At 44.1% G+C, this 20,187-nt stretch overlaps 1 protein-coding gene across 3 annotated transcripts in view; it reads left to right on the plus strand.

The window, feature by feature from the left end:
• The window catches only part of pkn2 (protein kinase N2), a 50,485-nt gene that overhangs the window by 23,009 nt on the left and 7,289 nt on the right, over positions 1-20,187 (plus strand). For all 3 annotated transcript variants that reach the window (XM_020710772.2, XM_004078725.4, XM_011486119.2), the window contains exons 4-16: positions 6,047-6,201; positions 9,525-9,654; positions 11,301-11,446; positions 11,540-11,753; positions 12,362-12,547; positions 12,619-12,728; positions 12,863-13,006; positions 17,468-17,543; positions 17,646-17,802; positions 17,887-18,016; positions 18,105-18,241; positions 18,501-18,576; positions 18,663-18,754. In XM_020710772.2, coding sequence (XP_020566431.1) covers positions 6,047-6,201; positions 9,525-9,654; positions 11,301-11,446; positions 11,540-11,753; positions 12,362-12,547; positions 12,619-12,728; positions 12,863-13,006; positions 17,468-17,543; positions 17,646-17,802; positions 17,887-18,016; positions 18,105-18,241; positions 18,501-18,576; positions 18,663-18,754 — 1,753 coding nt within the window. The remainder of the gene's footprint in view (positions 1-6,046; positions 6,202-9,524; positions 9,655-11,300; positions 11,447-11,539; positions 11,754-12,361; positions 12,548-12,618; positions 12,729-12,862; positions 13,007-17,467; positions 17,544-17,645; positions 17,803-17,886; positions 18,017-18,104; positions 18,242-18,500; positions 18,577-18,662; positions 18,755-20,187) is intronic.

Raw genomic sequence — 20,187 nt, forward strand, 5'->3', positions numbered from 1 at the left:
AAACTCCCAGCGGCTCAGTGTGGCACAGTGCACCCCCATAATCTTCTGATCGGTTTCTCAAGCGTTCCCAGTCGTCTTTTGATAAAGATGATGATGTTGTTTTTAGCCAAAATCTGAAAAACCTCTGTAATTTATTTTAGGATAGTTTCTACAGAGCGGCAGGAATTCCTTAGAAATTCACCTCTAACTTGTGGACGTTGGCGAGGAAATAAACCTCTGCTGATATCCCATCATTTCTTTTAACACTCTCTCCCACTAGCTTACAGCCCCTCCCAACACCAACCTGACATTACTGATGCAACACAAATGGCAGCAACGTCAGATCTATCCATCCGTCCAGTTTCGGACGGAGATTCCAGCTCAGACCAGGAAAACAAAGCTCTGTTTGTCTGCAGGTGGAGGATCAGAATGGAGCAGAGCAGGGAGACTTTGGCCTGACGGTTGTAGTTCATACAAAACAACCACAAGCTTTTCAAACAACATGTTTTCATCTGATTCACAGCAAAGAAGTAAAGACAAATGCTATTTTATTGTTGGTTTACTTTAAAATCGTCCATCAGAAAAATTCTACAAGAACACGTTAAAAACACCAAAAACAAATTTTTCATTGGAGTGAGTCTTTAAATCAAAATTATTTAGAGATTTTCATAATCAATCATTTGCTTTCAAAGCGTCCGGACGGCTCACTCAGCTGCGTGTAGGACTGGCGCGTAGGAGATCAGGGTTTGATTCCCAGGGTGGAGCGATGAGCTCCTTTCAGTATGGGTCCTTGGGCAAGACTCTTCACGCTGCTGCCTCACTATGGGGCCCAAGTCTGGCCCCCCACAGTGGTGTGGAATTTTAAGGCTGGAAGTCTGTTATACTAAGAAAACATCATAAAGCCACTTTGAAAATACCTCAAATTGAGGCTTTTCACAGCAATTAGTAGGTTTGATTGGAAATAGATGAATTATTTACAGATCATGATTAATTAATCTCACAAAAATTAATCGATTGACCGCATTAGTAAAATCTTTGACAAAACCACCTGTGTGAATCAGTGAAAGCTGATGGCGACCCTGAAGGGAGGAGCCGAAAGGTGAACAACAACAACAACAATAGAAAAGTTCAGTGATACAAAGACACACACTGACTTGGGTAATGGCCCCAGAATCTGAATAGTTTCAGAAGAGTGCCCGTCATTTGCAGCCTTATAGGACTGTGTTTGTGTCGACCACATGATGACAGGTTGATGAATTTGGTAGGTTTGGTAAAAGTGTTGCTTCTTGGCTGTAAACCCGGCAGGTGTGGGTTCCAGTAGGGATGGGCCGCTATCATTTTTTCCATCCGATGAGACTGATATTTCCCCTGCAACTGTGGTCGATACCGATACTTAAGTGTCTACAGTAACACAAAGCTGAGATTTGCTTTTTTTGTTTCTTTATCAGAAATGCACAACTTTTCTTTTACTGGACAATCGCATCGACCTTTTTAACAAACAGTAAAGGATCTCAGAGGAACACGTTTCACTTTAAAACTCTCATTTAAATACATCTGACAGCACTCAGACTAGGCCTGCACAATATACCGCAAATTTATCGTTATTGCAATATCCACCTGTGCAATATCCATATTGCAAAAGTCAGCAAAAATCACGATAAATGGTTACCTTAAATGTGCTAAATCAATCTTATGGCAGCTTGAACTATTTAACGAATCAAATAAATCCATTTATGCATTTGACCAATTGGATGGACCCTTTCACGTTGTTGACCAATCAGATGGAGCTCTTTTATGTTAGATGTTTGCCTCCTATGTCAACGAGAGTCATTTGGATTATAATTCTTAAATTGTTGCAATGAAATGGTAATGATGTTTTTGGTTGTTTTGCTATTTGTACATATACTGCAAATTATATCGTTATCGCAACAATGATCACTCATATCGCAAGTTTTGCTCATATCGTGCAATCCTAACTCAGACCATTTATTGAATATTGGACATGACTCTAACCATAATCTCCCCATTACCAGATGAGGAATGACATGTATCTCTGTCAAAAAGAACATTTACCTGAAAACGGTCCATTACTGACCAGGACTGGAAACATTAGCTTCCCAATCTATGAGGAACAAGTTAACATTTCAAATATAACGTCTTTCTGAAAACAGTCAGAAGAATATCGGTAGACTTTTAAAGATGGGGCAGATACAGATACTTGCACTAGGTTACGGGTTGAAGGTGCTATAACCATCTAGCTGGTTTCACCTCATCCAGGCTCCCAGCTGCTGCTGCTGCTCTGTGTAAACCCATGAGGATGACTCTGCATGCAGCTTCCTCACAGGTGTGCCTCAGGCGGCAGACAGCCTGTGTGTGACCTGCAGGCTCCCGGCGGGCTTTAGGAAGGACGCAGGACCAACCTGAGACGCAGAAGCAAACAACGGCGTGTTTGGAGGTGGCGTGGTTGCGTTGCACATTCCTGGAATGGTTCTGTGAATGGCCGCTGAAAGCTCGCTCCTGTGCATTTGTCAACAATGGAATCTGGAGTTGCGCACGCTCTCTGTTCCGAAGCGAGGGGCAATGCCGTCTGCAGCCATGTTCTCCTGCCTCATCTGACATGAGGAGGAAGATGAGGGGAGGAGGAAGAGAGGCTGTCTCGGAGAGCGGTTATCTTAAGTGGAGACAAATTTAGCCGGACTTTTTGACCTATCTGGGGAGCGACGGCTTTCGGTCTGAATGACACAACCTTCTGGAATGTCAGTGACCATGGTAATGGCCATGATGACACACGGAAACTGAATGTTGCTCAGCTTTTTCAGCAGGAAAAAGATTCTTGTGGAATTTCCAGCTCTCTGAGCCTCAAGAGGCGAAACTTTTTCCTGAACTCCCACCAGAGTTTCTTTGTCTCTGGCTGAATGGGAGCTCCTTTTGTTCTGGGGAAGGTTATTCCTGGACTCTCAGCTGATTTCTCTAAAGCGCTGCTCGCTGTGTTTGGAGGTCAGGATCAGCAGCCGTTACGGCTGAGGTTATTTGGCGAGCACCGCTGGCCGCGTCTGTTTTCTCTCCCCGTTCCCCCGCCAAGCCTCCAGCGGTGACATCAGCCCACGGCGTTCAGGAGCTCAGGATCTCCTCCTGCCGCTCCACATGTGCCTAACTGCTCACTGAGGGTGGGGGGCCTGGAATTCCTTTGAGTTCAACAAACCTGCAGCTCTCAGTCAGTCACATAAATGAACTCACACCGTTCCAGTGGAAGCTTGTTTACTGTCTGGGCTCCAGCGCGACCTTCTGCTGCTGACCTCACATGGTTTAGATGTCATTGGATCATTCTCATTATCTAACTACCCCCCCTCCCTCCTGAAGTACAGAATCGGCTTTGCCCCCACTCCTCTGTGGAGTTCCCACCTAGTTCCACAGGCTTTTCAACAGGTTTATGACTGTTTTTCCTGTTTAGGCTTGTCTGCTTCACTGCCCCCCCCCCCCAGTGACAGCTCTGGCAGTGATACTCTCAGCTTCTTAAAGCCCATTAGATGAGTCACTGCTGGTTCACTGCTTAGGTTTGCTCTGGTTTGTCAGATGGGAGGTGTCTTCACAGCTACAGCGCTTTTTCTGTGTGGGTGACCGGTTGGTGCTCATTTCTGTGGCTGGTCGTTGAACTCTGCAGGTCTGTTTGTGTGCGACGGGCACATCCTGCTTGTATTCTTAGAACAATGCTGAGGAACAGAGATGAGCCACTGATCCAGGCAGAATCTTGACAGTCTGTTCACAGGAAGAGCCAAAGCCCAACAACAGACGGCCTCCCTGTCTGACATCATTTAAACACAAGCGGGGAGGCGGCGGCAGCTGTCTTCCCCCCCCCAGCAGACAGCTGCCGCCTCAGTATTCATAGCTATGAAAAGGAATCAGTTCAGGAGGTTTGTTAGAGAAAAACAAAAAAAAGACGTTAAACCTGCCAATAAAATGACACGAAACAAAGACTTGTTGCGTTCCAACAACATTCTAAAACCGAGATCTTTGAACAGAGTCTGTCATTTAAAATCCCCTGAATGTAAACCGATCCCATCCGTGTTCATGCCACGCATCACACCATCCAGAAAAACCTCAGTGTAAAAGTTAACGGCGGACACACCACACATTGCAGACCATCATACTTCCACCACCGGTGACTGTTTGAGCCGTATGAATGCTGGAGGTGGTGGATGTCCTCTGGATCTCTTAGATCAGTGTTTTTCAACCTTTTTTGAGCCAACGCACACTTTATCCTTGACAAAAATCCCGCGGCACTCCAGCATCCAAAAATTTAAAAAGGAGAAACTCTATAGTCTGTTTTGACAAATATATACACATATATACACAAAAAACCAAATATATTCTTTCTAAATAGGGATTTATTTATTTTCTTACTGTTTGATGTGTGTTCGTTGTGGTTTCAAGACGTTTAACAGGGAAGACTCATTGTGTGCTGAGACGCTGTCACTTAAACCCAATGCATCATGGGAGATGTAGTGCGATTGCAGATAGACTCGCATGTTGTCTGTTGAATGTTTTGTTCACTTGTTCCGCAGTCTGACACCGGTTTCTGTGGAGAGCTACACCGCTAAAGACGAGCTTTAGCTAGTATTATTGGTAGAACTGAGAGACTTTATGAGCAGAATCTGAACAAGGAAGTAAAGACTTTAACCACTTCTGATTGGTCACACTGATGTGTATGATGAAGCCTCCACGAATGATTGGTGGAGACAATTGAAGGGGCGGGACTTTTCAGAAAACAGAGTTGAAGTTGCAGCTAAATCGCAGTACCGTCATTCTTATCAAAATGATTTTAATAGAATCAAAGAAACACAAAGAAAAAAGTATTTTATGATCTTTCATATTCCTAACTACTCAGTGTTTTATCAGGGCCTGTTTGGATGAACACAGACCTTATATCCTGGAGATGGAAAATGTTTTTAGAGCAGTGAAAATGGGTAATTTCCCACGGCACACCTGACCATCTCATGGCACACTGGTTGAAAAACACTGTGTTAGGGTGTATTCAGACTGGAGGAGTCCGTTGGTCTGGACCAAGTCCTGAGTATTCAGACTGCCGTTAAGCGGTCTATTCAGTTAAAAACCAAAGCTTTCAAACAAAACCAAGTGACTAAAGATCTCTTCAGCCAGCCAAGTCCTGTGTTTTGCAGTCCTTGTCAGGATAGTTCACTGATTCATACTTTATATTTCGCTCATCAGTTTTGAACGTCTGGATCAACGTCGGGTTCAACACTTTTTACTTTGACATAAGTCATGTTGCAGGGCGGTTACTCAGGAGACAGCGTCTAAGAAAGTAAACTGACAAATGTTTATGACGTATAGATTGTCAGGAAAACAGTCAGAAGCAATGTGGATCACGTCAAAAGTTGTTTTAATCAACCTGCATTCTTCTGACCACATTTCATTGACTTGCTGTGTCTCATCGTTGCTCTGCTACTCCGTTTACATCCCATAATGACCGGCTGTGTTGGTCCAGTTGTTCCGTCTTGAGCACAGAGCCTATTCAGACTGAGGAATCCCAGAGAGAACCAAAGCTCAGTCCGATTAGAAACAAACCAAGACCACCTCCAAAGATGGGTCAGACAACGGTTCCTGGTCCCGGATCAGAGTCCACTTAGATGGAAATTTGTGCTGGATTATCGAGAGAAATGAACTCTGGTTCACTTCAAGAAACAAATGTGTCCAGGTTCTATTCAGCTTTTATATTTCTCTCAGTGTGGAGTGATATTTCTGCCACTATGTTGCACACAAATCTTTTTTAAGTTGCAAATGGAAATATTAAATATTTGCTTTTCAATTATTTTTTATTTTGCTTTCAAATTTGTTTTTTTGCTTTCAAAAAGGTGGGGGTTCTGTATGTGTTCAAGTTGGGACATGACTGTTTTTCCTAAGCCATGGTCTAGCTTCTACCTTTTACTGTGGCGTGCGTACATGTGTGTGTGCGTGCATGCGTCCATGCGTGCGTACATGTATTACAGGTGAACTGTTCATTCAGAGAAGCAGCAAAATGACAGAATTTGAACCTTTTGTTTCCTCCCAGAATCCCCAGTGACCCCGGACACGCCAAACAGCGAAGCCCGGATGACCAGCAGCAGCAGCCGCCTGGCGGCCCTAAAGCGCCAAAATGATATCGAGCTGAAGGTGAAGCAGGGAGCCGAAAACATGATTCACATGTACTCCAACGGGTCTTCCAAGGTAAGCCAACATTCACCTGACTTTCCAGTTCTGACTGCTTCCGTTCAGGCGGCCAAAAATAACAAATCCGCGTCAGCGCATGGACAGGTGATTAGCAGTCACTCAGCTGATGTTCAGTCATAGTCCCTCTCAGGAAGGGCCTGCTCCACGCTGGGGCACGCCTCCGTCCTGTCTTCCTGCTTTCTTGACACGAGCGTGTGGTGTGAAGGAGAATCCAGATGGAGATGTTTGCAGAGACCTTCTCCCAGTCTCTCAGTTCCATAGCTGCTGTGTTTATGCTCCAATAAACAGACAGAATTCCCGTCGTTCAGGTTCAGTTAGTCACACAGGTGGATCTCTTCAACTGCAGCTAAGCAGGTCAGGCTTGTTGCTGTGGCTTTGATCATAAGGTTGTGCGGGTGATGCTGTCACATTACCGCAACAAAAATGTTGACCTTTAGTTGATCGGAGCCTCGTTATGTTTCACTTCTCTTTGCGTCTCATTTCCTCCTCTTTCTGTGCTTTTTCTTCTTAAAATGAGATTTAAAATGGATAAACGGCGCTCTTACTTCCTGCATGAAAGACGTTCCATTTAGTGACAAATCGTAAATGTGAGCTTTGATCGTCCAGAGACTGATCATAGGATGGGAAAAGGATGGAAGCAGGAAGCAGATCTGGATTTTGTACAGCTGGGTTCCTGTAGATTCTGATGTGATCCTGGGTCTCTATAGCAACCGTCTTCCAGCCTGTGTACGGTGGAAAAAGGCTGAGCGGCCCGAGTTGCATGGTTTTAAAAAGGCTGTCGTTTTCATTGAGCCGTTTCGAACACATCGTCTGCACTGAAGACGATGCAGGCGGCCGTCACGTCTGCATCACGTCTGCATCAACGGATCCATCGCTCGGCTCTTCTTGATCTTTATTTGCATTTCTCGTTTGACTTTTTTTTGTCTTATCTTAGTCTTCAAACAGCAAAAACTCTGGTCTCAACAGGTTTTAGTTTTTATTATAAAATATAATTTTATTGTCTAGTTCACGCAAAATGTTTCCGTTTGAAACATGTTACGTGTTTAACTGGACGCCACAAACCTGAGGCACATTTGTTACAGAAATGTCAACAGCTCTGGCAGACTCTTCCTGGAAGGGGCGGTTCCTCACTTTGTGATGTCACAATGTGAGCACCCACTTGTTTTCATTGGTTGGGAGGGGCTGGTGCTCAGAGAGCAGGTATTTGGAGGAATACTCAGAGATGTGTGAATGGATCACAATACCACTTTGGGGATGTTTTTAGTGAAAGATAAACATGAAACACTTCAAAGCTAAAAAAAAAAAAGTTCATTTGACCCTTGACCATTTGACCAATGGGACCCTTTAAGTCCCATTGGCTGTCACTCACACTGGGTGTGTGACATCACTTTACCTCATTTGACCCTCTGCTGAGGAAACGGTGAGTAACCTCCCCAGCTGGGCCCGTTAACCTTTTAGCGGTTAAAACTGCTGCACCTTAATGCGGAAGCAGGAAGGCATCCGGTAACGTTTTTATAGTCTGTTGCAGTGTTACAGTTTCTCCTCTGAGGACAGACACTGTACCACTAGGCCACTGAGTTCTGGATTCTAAATGTGGACAGTGTATAGCCGTTTCTTACTCAAATCCGTAAATTGAATCAGAATCTGAGTCCAAACAAGTGGGTTCACCAGACAGAAAGCCAGCCGGCTGAATGGTTAGAGTCTGTTTAGGTGATCGTCATGTCAGACAGACGGAGACTAGTTCCAGTCTGGATCAGGTTTCCTGCTGTCTGTCAGGAGGAAACGTCCGCTGGTCAGACGGGTTTCCGTCAGCGGCTCGGCTGAACCGTCACAGGAAGTGGCGTTTGCTATCTGACCTGCTTCTGTGAGAAGAGCCAGAAGGGCATCAATGATGAACGCAGCGCTCCACCTGATCCAATGCGTTTGATCCAGCTGAGAAGCTGAGCTGCTACACAACCACACATTTAAACACACACAGACACACAACCACACATTTATACACACATTTAAACACACATAAACACACAACCACACATTTATACACACATTTAAACACACACAAACACACAACCACACATTTATACACACATTTATACACACAGACCACACATTTATACACACATTTAAACACACACAGACACACAACTGTACATTTATGTACAGACTCAACCACACATTTATACACACATTTATACACACATTTAAACACACAGACCACACATTTATACACACATTTAAACACACAGACCACACATTTATACACACATTTAAACACACACAGACACACAACTGTACATTTATGTACAGACTCAACCACACATTTATACACACATTTATACACACAGACCACACATTTATACACACATTTAAACACACACAGACACACAACTGTACATTTATGTACAGACTCAACCACACATTTATACACACATTTATACACACATTTAAACACACTTTGAAATTCACATTTAAACACACACAGACACACAACCACATATTTATGTACACATTTAAACACACACAAACGCACAACCACACATTTATGTACAGACTTAAACACACATTTAAAAACACATTTAAACACACATTGAAATTCACATTTAAACACACACAACCACATATTTATGTACACATTTAAACACACACAAACGCACAACCACACATTTATGTACAGACTTAAACACACATTTAAAAACACATTTAAACACACATTGAAATTCACATTTAAACACACACAGACACACAACCACATATTTATGTACACATTTAAACACACACAAACGCACAACCACACATTTATACACACATTTAAACACACATAAATACACAACCACACATTTATACACACATTTAAACACACACAAACACACAACCACACATTTATACACACATTTATACACACAGACCACACATTTATACACACATTTAAACACACACAGACACACAACCGTACATTTATGTACAGACTCAAACACACATTTATGCACACATTTATACACACATTTAAGCACACTTTGAAATTCACATTTAAACACACACAGACACACAACCACATATTTATTTACACATTTAAACACACACAAACGCACAACCACACATTTATGTACAGACTTAAACACACATTTAAAAACACATTTAAACACACATTTATGCACACATTTAAACACACTTTTAAATTCACATTTAAACACACTATTGCACACACTTAAACACAAACGCACACACATTCACCTGCAGGTAGTTGCAGAGAGAGTCTTGTTCAAAGCTGTCGATTGGTGATGTCAGAAACAAATGGAAATCCTCTCGGCTTCTTTTCACAGGATCGTAAGTTACTCGCCACGGCTCAGCAGATGCTTCAGGACAGCAAGACCAAGATCGAGTTCATCAGGATGCAGATCCTCAAGGCCAGTCAGGAGACCGAGCTGAGCTTTGAGACCAGCGAAGTGATGGGTGAGCTCACTTCTCCGCAGACGCTCCACCTTCCCACATTCACAGCTTAATGGAACAGAATGAGCAGACAGTAAAGCAGGAAAATCCTCATGGAAACCGATTTCAGATCAAAAGTTTATTCCAAAGGATGTTTGGTGTTGATGTCTTCTGGAAGAATCCCATGCAGTGACATCACTGCTGCAGAAAGGTCCTCTGTAGCACAAAGTATATCAACCAACCTGAACTTACAGAAAATAAAGACCATTTTAAAATAAAAGGATGAAACAACCTGTGCTGTTATTACACGCCCTACAGGTGAAACTTTCCACTGAGGTGCCATCTGGAAGTTATCAAGAAAAGCTTGATGATTGGAGAGGGAACTCCATGTTCTAAATATAGAACTTAATTTGATAGTTAATCTTCAGAAATATCTTCATGTTTGTTACAGCACAAAAACGTTAAACAGGAAGATGTTACAGAGCTGGGTCTGCATAAAGCACAGTAGGCTGAACGTGAACACATGAACACAGACTAAAACGCTTTAGTTCGTCTACAGGAGGAGCTGTAGAGCTCAATAACTGTTTGGATCAGAAATTGAAATGCTTTCAGCTGCAGGAAAAAGTCACACAATTGTCAGAAAATGCTGTGATTGTGCTTTTATTGGTTAAACAGTTGTTACCATGACAGAAGGCTCTCAAAGAGATGGTCACATTTATCCTTAACCTGCTATCAGGAAAAAAGATGCAAAACTCAATCCCAAGTTTTTGTAAAAATGATACAAGTTATTTAAAAAAAATCACTCTTCAATTCCTTTACAATTGAATTATAACTATTTAATTTAACATCTCCATCAAAAAAGCTGTTCTGTTTGGCTATTAAAAACAAAGTATTCTGAGTCGTTTTATCAGATTAAGAAGAACCTGTTCACCAATGAAATGATAAAGTATTAAATTTATTAAACAGAAAACTGTCCTCATTAAAAATCTATACCTACTTTTGATTATTACAGCAAATGCGTTTTTTCTAAGTTGGTTCGGATTTGTACGTCTTTTTTTTTTGAGCAAAAAAGGTGTTTATTTTTACAGTTAAATTACTTTGTTTGCTGAAACTATGTCTGAGAGATGGATGGATGGAAGGATAGATGGAAATATGAATGGATGGAGATATGGATGGACAGACAGATTGATGGAAGGATATATGAGTGGATGGGATGGATGGATGGAGATATGGATGGACTTATGGACAGAAAGATGGATGGATGGATGGATGGATGGAGATATGGATGGATGGATGGATGGCTGGATGGATGGCTGGATGGATGGCTGGCATGGATGCATTATTTGGTATAATTGAAAAAGTGCTCATTGGTTAGTGCATCATTATTTTATTGCAGTATCTTTTCTGACTGAAGGAGAAAGAGTCCATCATTCATTACAAATAACAAGTAATTAATTACAACTAAATACAGTTTTTTTTATTAGGATAGTTTGGTAATATTAAGGAACTGTGGTTTTGCTTTCTTAGCACCCAATGGTTACCACTTCCCTCTCTCAGACATTAAAGCTCCAACCCATCTTCTGAATGAAATGATTCCATTTTGACTGAAATGAGCATCTTAAGAAAGTCTGTCTGGCTTTGAGACTAAGAACGGTGCATTTACCTTCCAGATAAGCCCATCATCAGCCCTTTAGATCTGCGGGTGGAGGAGCTGTGCCACCACGCCAGGATAGAGTCTGCTGTGGCTGAAGGAGCCAAGAACGTGATGAAACTGCTGGGCTCAGGGAAGGTCACAGAGAAGAAGGCTCACTTGGAGGTAAACGCCACGTTTTGGGAACTCTCCAAACAGAAGGGAGTGCTGAACGCCTCCAATTCCGGTCTCTCCCTTTTGGGACTCGTCTTTTTTCAGGCTCAGGCCCGGTTCAACGAGTCCAGTCAGAAGCTAGACCTCCTGCGGCATTCTCTGGAGCTGCGCCTCAACGAGTTGCCGAAAAGCGACCCTCGCAGCCACAGCATCATCGAGGAGCTGTCCCTGCTGTCCTCACCGGCCCTCAGTCCCAGATCCAGCTTCATCTCCACACAGAACCAGTACAGCACCGTCACCAAGCCCGCCGCGCTCACAGGCAAGCATCACCCACCCCACAAACCATAACCAACCAGTAAAGATTGACCTTTTAAAAGACCGGTGGTCCTTTTTTCAGGTTTCTATCAGAGAAAGTCTCAACCAGATTTTATATTATCAAAATAATAAGGATTTTCCCACCTTAAAACTGTAGTTCTGGATTTGATTTGCTGTGTGGGTCAGGGGGATGAACATTCCCAACATTTGGTTTGTTTCCTCGTAAATAAATGAGCTTTTGGACAAAAACGTTGCAGAAATGTGTGAAGGCAGATTTCAGCCTGAATATTTAGTAATAAATGATTTTCTGAAGACGTTCTGGCTGCAGAGCTCAGGTTGTTCATCATCATTTATAGTTTAAAAACAGGAAAATAACAAAGTAAAGCTGTTGGCGAAATGGAATAGATTTGTTTTTACTTCTTAAAATGTAAAACAGCAAAAGCAGAACCATAAGAATTCTGTGGCCTTCCTCCTCCTCATCATCATCAACACTCCTAACATGACAAACGCTCAGTGCCTGATGTTGTGACCTTATGACCTCTGGTTATATTTGTAGTCTTTGTACCAGAATGGTTTGAGTGAAATGAGTCTGTTGCCTTCCTGCTCCTTCAGGAACGTTGGATGTCAGGCTCATGGGCTGCCAGGATCTTTTGGAAAACATCCCAGGACGCCTTAAAACGGCGTCTGTGGTGCTTCCTGGGTGGAGCCCCAGCGAGACGCGCTCGTCCTTCATCAGCAGGGCGAACCGGAACCGCAGCGTGAGCTCCAGGAACCTGGCGAAGAGCGAGGAGCTCTCCAGTGAGTGTCCAGCCTCTTCCCGTCATTTGAAAATAAAACAAGAATAATCCTAATCCGTGTGCTTTCTGCAGATGAGATCAGTGCTGTACTGAAGCTGGACAACACCGTGGTTGGACAGACGAACTGGAGGCCTGCCAGCAACCAAGCCTGGGACCAGAAGTTCACACTGGAACTGGACCGGGTAACAGACCCTGAAGGCCCTGCAGTCAGCAGGCCGCGCTGTGCTGCTGTGCGGTGATGCTGTGTTGTGTTGCTGCGTTGTGGTGCTGCGTTGTGCTGCTGCGTACTGGTGCTACATGTGGCTTTGTCCTGCAGTCTCGGGAGCTGGAGATCTCCGTGTACTGGAGGGACTGGCGCTCGCTCTGTGCTGTCAAGTTCCTGCGGCTGGAGGACTTCCTGGATAACCAGCGTCACGGGATGTGTCTGTATCTGGAGCCGCAGGGGATGCTGTTTGCGGAGGTACACAACGCATTTACACAAACACACACACAGTGTGTACATGTTAGGAGACTAGCACGTGTGTAGCATGCTTTCTGTTCGTTTACTCATGTTTATCTCTAGAAAACATCTTGTTTGGTTTTATGGAGATTTAATAGAGGCCAAAACTAAATGAAGAAATTATTTCCTACATTTTTCACAAATGCATTGAAATTTAACACGAATGTGTCAACACTATCAATCATTTACCATGTTGTCTAGTTGGTCATTCATCTCCTTTAAACAAACAAAAAAACAACACCAAATACATCATTTCGATTGTATGAAATACTTTGACCAAGAAAAGAAAAGGACGGCGTGATCGCTGAGGGTCATTTCACTGGCCCTGCGGTTCACGGCCAGCCGATGGCGCTGTTTGACCGTATCAGAAGCCTTGACAGGTGTCCATACTCTGCAGTGCCAACTTGACTAAGATTCACGAAGCCTCATTTTAACATCCCTACAAGACCAAAGGAGCAGAAAAAAAATGACAGATGACCTGGTAATGAAGAGCAGACCCTTCTGTACACTGAGTAGGGATGGGTACCAAGCCCCGGTATTGAACGACCCTCGGAGCAACATTCTTCAAGACCGTACTGTCGTTAAGATCTGACCTCAACGGTTCTGCTATCGGTACTGGAGAAGTCGCATTTTTGTGTGTCCCACAAGATTTAAACGTTATCTGCCATATTTAACTCACCAAATCAGTAAATTGTCCGATAATTAATGATTATATTAATTTTGCTATTCTCGCTGAAGAGGAGAGGTCTGTCTGGCTATTTGTGTGCACGGGGGGCGGGGCTGTTATTCAGACTGTACGTGGCGCGCGCACAGGAACGCTACCAAAGATATACGATGGCGGAAAGAGCTAAATGGTCCAGAATGCGACTCTTTCCTCCCTGTGCTGTGGCTCTCTGTGGTTTAGTAAAATAACTATCATGTTCTCAGTTTGTCGTGGTGCCTTTAACACCGTCAGATAGGGCGAGCAGGCAGGAGGAAGAGAGCAGCGTGAACACGTGGAGGGGGCGTGTCTGCAGCCATGAACGCCGACCAGAGTCTGTTATGGGATGGAAAGTTTTTCTGGAAAGACAGTCAGTGGTGATCTTGTAGGGGACACATGAGCGCCCAAAAACAAAAAAATTGTTTTATCCCCCTAGACTAAAACCACCCATTTTCACGTAAAATTCATTACATTTTAAACACTATCCTGTCACCTTGCTGCTACGATGACCATGAACATTTAGAGAGGCGAGGGCGGGACTTAGACACACCGCTTATGATTCCAGACCCGCAACAAACTAACAGCTGCTTCCTAATAAAACATAGTTGTCATCCATGAAATTAATATAATTTATTGGGTTTACTGGATTTAAAGAGAAAAAATAAATAAAAATGAGTCTGCATCAAAGTGAATTTGTTTCCATCTTCTCACTCATCTTAACTCTGGGTGTTTGACAGATGGAAAAGTCTATTCAAGGTTGTGGAAAATGGATAAAAGATCAAAAGAAAAACACATCACGCTCATAAAGAATACAAATAATTAAAATAAATAATTATCCCTTGTGCTATCCTATGGGGTCAAGATGAACATTGACGTGTTCTCCCTACCATGACAAAGGTGGATAAAGGTGGAAAGATTTCATGTAATCCATGGACACCAGTGAAGATCACAAATCATTGAAGAAAAAAGGTTCAGAGCACTGTCTAGTGGGTCCAGATGACCCAACTCCCAACGTTAAAGTGCCTAGGATAGCACAAGGGTTAAATAAATATCCTGACAGCATTTTGAATCAATACAAGTATGGCCAAATGAACTATCGCGATATATCGGCAAAAACATTTTTTCTAACACACCATAGTGTTGCGGCTCCCTGTGCCTTCATCTCAGTGGAAACTGATCCAAATGACTCTTTGAGAGGTTCAGGTTGCTGACCCCTGGTCTAGCACATCCTCGTGCATTCCAGGTTTGTATTGTAACATCATGTATAAAGTAAAATGTTTTGTTAAAAAAACAATGCTGTTGTCTAATGAGTACCGTAAATTCCGGGTTATAAAGCGCACCCGATTACAAGCCGCACCCACCTATTTTAACCGCACCCACCTATTTTAACGTGCTTAAATATTTTTGTACATACACAAGCCGCATCAGTATACAAGCCGCTGCCTCGACAAAGCGCGTCCTGACTACCAGAGTGTGCATGGCTCATTACCACACTGTGGGCAGGTACTGGCCTTGTCTCAAGCTCATGTATCTAATTACACCCACATCTGAAACAGCATGGACCTCTATTCTGTTCACAAGTTCCTCAGTTATGGTTTTTTTTATTTGATTTATTTTTTATTTTTTTTAACTTATTGACAAACTAGGTATCATACATAAAATTACTAACAGTAACCATATAATCAACATTACATCCCTCAGTTATGATGAGGAAATTTACATCCGCGATCCCCCATTTCCCATGAGTCTTAGGGGCTAAACGCGGGGGCAACGCCCGGCTCGCCACACTGTTGTTCGTGTTTAAGAATGAGCAAGGAGCAGCAGTGCATGGAGGGGTGAAAAGGAACAGCTCTCCTTCCACTTGTGTCGCGGCAGCATTATGGTACTAACGGGGCTGGTTAAAAAACATCAGTAAAATAGCGCGCGCCTCAGCGCGGCGCGTTCGTCAGAAGCTTCCTTTCACAACAAACACTTGTTGCTCCCCGGACGCCTCTGCGCTCCGCGCTCGCCAAGCGGGCTCCTTGTCTCCCCTTCCTATCCGAAAAGCTCACACGGCGGCTGTGAGCTTTTCAATGCAAAATTCCGCTCAGTCAGAAACCGTAAAAACGACCAAATGGATTTGTGTTTCCAGTCGTGTCCCGACAAAATAAAGGCTGATGTTATTCCCACATATTTACGTGCAGCCAGCCGAGTCACTATGACTCAGAGGTAAATACACTTCTGAGCATGCGCTGTTCTCTCCGTCACGCAGCTGACCGGCATTTCCATTTACTGATGGGGGATTTTTTCACGCTGCTTTTTACGATTGCTTTTAATTTGAAAGCCTTATCATATTGTAGCGGCGATCAAGTGCACGTTGGGTCTAATGGCACCAAAGGATTCTGGGATGCGGCCGGGCATGCGTGTTTCTTTTTGTTGAACCATGACTGAAGTGTCTAAGACCTGAAGTGACCTCCATGCTGTTTGGCTGCTTAGAGGTGTGTTAAAAAAAATGACTTGTGCTTGGTGGTGGATGGCGCATACAAAACCATTCACCGAGCCCGAATGTACGTACATGGCGGCCGCCAATCAAATCCATAAATTAGCCGCGTCACAGAATAAGCCGCAGGGCTGTGAGCGCAGGAAAAAAGTAGCGGCTTGTAGTCCGGAAATTACGGTAAATAAAACACTTTATGCTCTTAATTTGTTATTTATTTATATATTTTTCATGCTCAAAAAGTATCGATAAGAGTATCGTTAAAATACTGATCTATAAGCAGTATCAATAAGAGTAGTAGTACCATTAAAACCTTAACGATACCCATCGCTAGCACTGAAGGTAATGAGCAGCAGCGAGGTTGATGCTGGTGAGGCACCGACTCCTCTAGAGTCACATTTACAATTGTAAGAACTGAATATTTCAGCATGCATCCAACAACAAGTAGCATATGAGATACACACAAGAACATATATGTTCTACATAGAATATTTCTACTTAAAGACATGCATAGAATTCTCTTGTTGTGTATAAATTATTCATAGATGAATGTAGACGAGATAAGATAATACTTTGAAACGCACAACGTTGTACATCGCACCGTGGTCATCATCCCCCCACACACACACACATGGTGTAAAAAAGAAGTATGAACAACAGGAAGAAATAATTACAGGTAAGCGTAAAAAATCCAGATGAAAGGAAACATAGGCTAAAGAAAAAGCCGTGCTCAACCCAACTTTGACTGTATCCCACAATCCCTGCGCTGGGAACGCACCAGTACAGCTACAAAGCAGCTGTTAGCTCAAATGTGTCTTTAGCACAGATCAGTGGAAAACAATATTTACTTCATGTACGTTTTTCTATTTGATCACGATGGCAGGTGAGGCCGAGCCTCACTGGTATTGAGCATGAATGAAGACAGCTGTGGAGGATCAACGTGAACCTGGTGTGACGCGGATCAGAACGGGAAATATCCCTACAAAGAGAACAACAGCGGCACCAGGCCTTCAGACTTGTTGTTTTTCCATGATTCGATGAAACCCCGGGGTTCTGAAGTGACCTGGGTGAAGCTAAAGCCCTAACTAAACCTTTAGATGTTAAATAAACCTCTGCTCCTCTTCCTCATCCTGTTGGGTCTCATGCGTGAAGCTTTCAGAACACCCCGGTTCATGAAGCCCACTCATCTCCCGTTTCCCAGTTCTTCTAGAGTTTTCTTCAGATCTCTGCTGCTTGTTCCACTTAGGTGACGTTTTTCAACCCCGTCATTGAGAGGAGGCCGCGGCTGCAAAGACAGAAGAAGATTTTCTCCAAACAACAGGGTGAGGTGATCCGCAGGCTGAGCACAGCTTGAGCGTCGGTTGAACTCCGCTCCGTTTCCGACAATCTTCTTGCCTCTAAATCTTCGTTTTTGTCTCCTCCAGGCAAAACCTTCCTGCGAGCCCCTCAGATGAACATCAACATCGCCACCTGGGGCCGGCTGGTGAGGAGAGCCATCCCCACCGTCAGCACCAACTCCTTCAGCCCGCAGGGAGCAGAGACGGGACACAGCAGCCTGCCCGGTTCTCCCACGCCCTGCAGGTACGGAACCCCCACCCCGGACCGTCAGATCACCCCGACCGTCAGAACACGGCTGGGTTCTCACGTCTCTTTCATCTCCTGCAGTGACCCGCTTGTGACCAAACTGGACTTTGACAAAGAACCCACTCCAGGACCCAAACACTACCCCGCATCTGAAGTAGCTGTAGAACCACCAGCGCTGCTCAATCTGCCCGACAACAAGGATGAAGTTCGGGTGTGGTTCTGTCGAGTTCTGTCAGCCAAAGCAGAGCCCCTTTCCTCTTATGGTTCCTTTGTCACATGTTTCTCCTCTCGTCCCTCAGAACGCTCTGTCCTCGTTTGACTTCCTGAGCAAGAGGAACAGCGTTGTGATGAACCCGGACATTCTGGACCAGAACTTCCAGGATCCAGAGCTGGAGCTTCCGGTCCACAAACCCAGAGACGTAGATCCAGAGATCAGGTCTGAAGGCTTCTCTGCTGCTGCCTTTCTTGGGGGGGGGGCTGTATAATTGCAAGGGTGGGAAGGTCGTTTCCAGTTCTTTTCTCCTGAGGTCAGAGGTCATGTGGTGCAGGCTGAAGTAACAGGGGCGCGTCGTCACATTTGTCTTCTTGTCCTCTGTTTGCTGTTGTACCGCGCTGGTGGGAGAGCGTAACGGTGCGGTGGACGGCTCTGTTAAGGTGCTCTGGGTGTTTAAACCAAACCCTGTGTGTCTCTGAAGGGACGACGAGCAGTTCCAGTTCAGTCTGCAGGACTTCAGGTGTGTGGCTGTGCTCGGGCGTGGTCACTTCGGAAAGGTTTGTTCTGCTTCTTGTCATCGAACACGACGTTTAAAGCTGGAATTAGTGACAGTTTGTTTGTTTGTTGTCGTCCCTCCTCTCAGGTGCTCCTGGCTGAATATAAAAGCACCGGAGAGATGTTTGCCATCAAAGCCTTGAAGAAAGGAGACATAGTGGCTCGAGATGAGGTGGACAGGTGAGCGGGTCGATGCAGGATCCTTGACTTCCTGTCAGACCGGAAAGATTAACTGTCTCACATTCAGATTAACTTTGTTTATGTCACAAATGATTCTCCTTATGCTACAAAATTTCTGTACACTAAAGGGTCTCTATCTTGCTTTTTTAAGCCTTCCAGAGTAAACTATATCCAAAAATATGATGATAACCTTTGGCACACTAAAGAATATTTTTTTATTAATGTTAGTTATTTTTCAAAGTTCATCTTCCGACCAGGAAGTAAGACTACTCAATCTCTGAGGCTCCGCCTTTCTGGCCTTGTGGGTGTCGCCCATTTCATGACATCATCCCAGAGTCGGCCTCAGCAGTGTGTCTGAGTTTCTCCCACGAAAACAAACAACATCTGAACTTTTGCAAAGATGGATGTTCATGTAGTTCATATAAAGCGTTTAGCCAATCACCGTTAGCTCTACTAAGAAAGTGGGCGTATCTGTTAGCCTGGGGGCGGGGCTGGCAATGCAGACTCTTCCTGGAAGGGGCGGTTCCTCGTTTTGTGACATAACAATGCGAGGACCCACTCGTTTTCATGGATTGGGAGGGGCTGGTGCTCAGAGCGCAGATTTTTAGAGGAATTCTCAGAAATGTCTCAATAGATCAAAGTACCAATACCGTTTTTTTGTGAGGAATGAATATAATAAAACAATTCAAAGCTCAAAAAGTTTATTTTTAATGAAATAGACCCTTTAAAATCAGGACTTGTTTGTATTCATGTTTAAACTCTTTTTGCTCCTTCTTTCTTCTCTTCTTCTTTCTCTTTCGGCTTTTCCCATCAGGGGTCGCCACAGCGAATCATCCTTTTCCACCTCACTCTATCATGGACATCTTCTACCCTAACATTAGCCAACTTCATGTCCTCTGTTAAGACATCCATGTATCTCCTCTTTGGCCGTCCTCTTGCCCTCCTGCCAGGCAGCTCCATCTCCAACATCCTTCTACCAATATATCCACTATCCCTCCTCTGAACATGTCCAAACCATCTCAGTCTGGCTTCTCTGACTTTGTCGCTAACACAGGCAACATGAGCCGTCCCTCTGATGTACTCGTTCCTTATCCTGTCTAACCTGGTCACTCCTAAGGAGAACCTCAACATCTTCATCTCCGCTACCTCCATCTCAGCCTCTTGTCTCTGTCTCACTGCTACCGTCTCTAACCCATAGAGCAGAGCTGGTCTCACCACTGTCTTGTACACCTTTCCTTTGAGTCTTGCTGGCACTCTTCTGTCACACAACACTCCTGACACTTTCCTCCAACCGCTCCAACCTGCCTGCACTCGCCTCTTCACCTCTTTTCCACACCCCCCATCACACTGAACTGTTGACCCCAAGTACTTAAACTCCTGCACCTTCTTCACCTCAGCCCCCTGTAACCTAACGCTTCTACCTTGATCCCTCT

This window comes from Oryzias latipes, chromosome 17 (assembly GCF_002234675.1).
Source record: "Oryzias latipes chromosome 17, ASM223467v1".
In the NCBI taxonomy this organism is placed as follows: Eukaryota; Metazoa; Chordata; class Actinopteri; order Beloniformes; family Adrianichthyidae; genus Oryzias; species Oryzias latipes.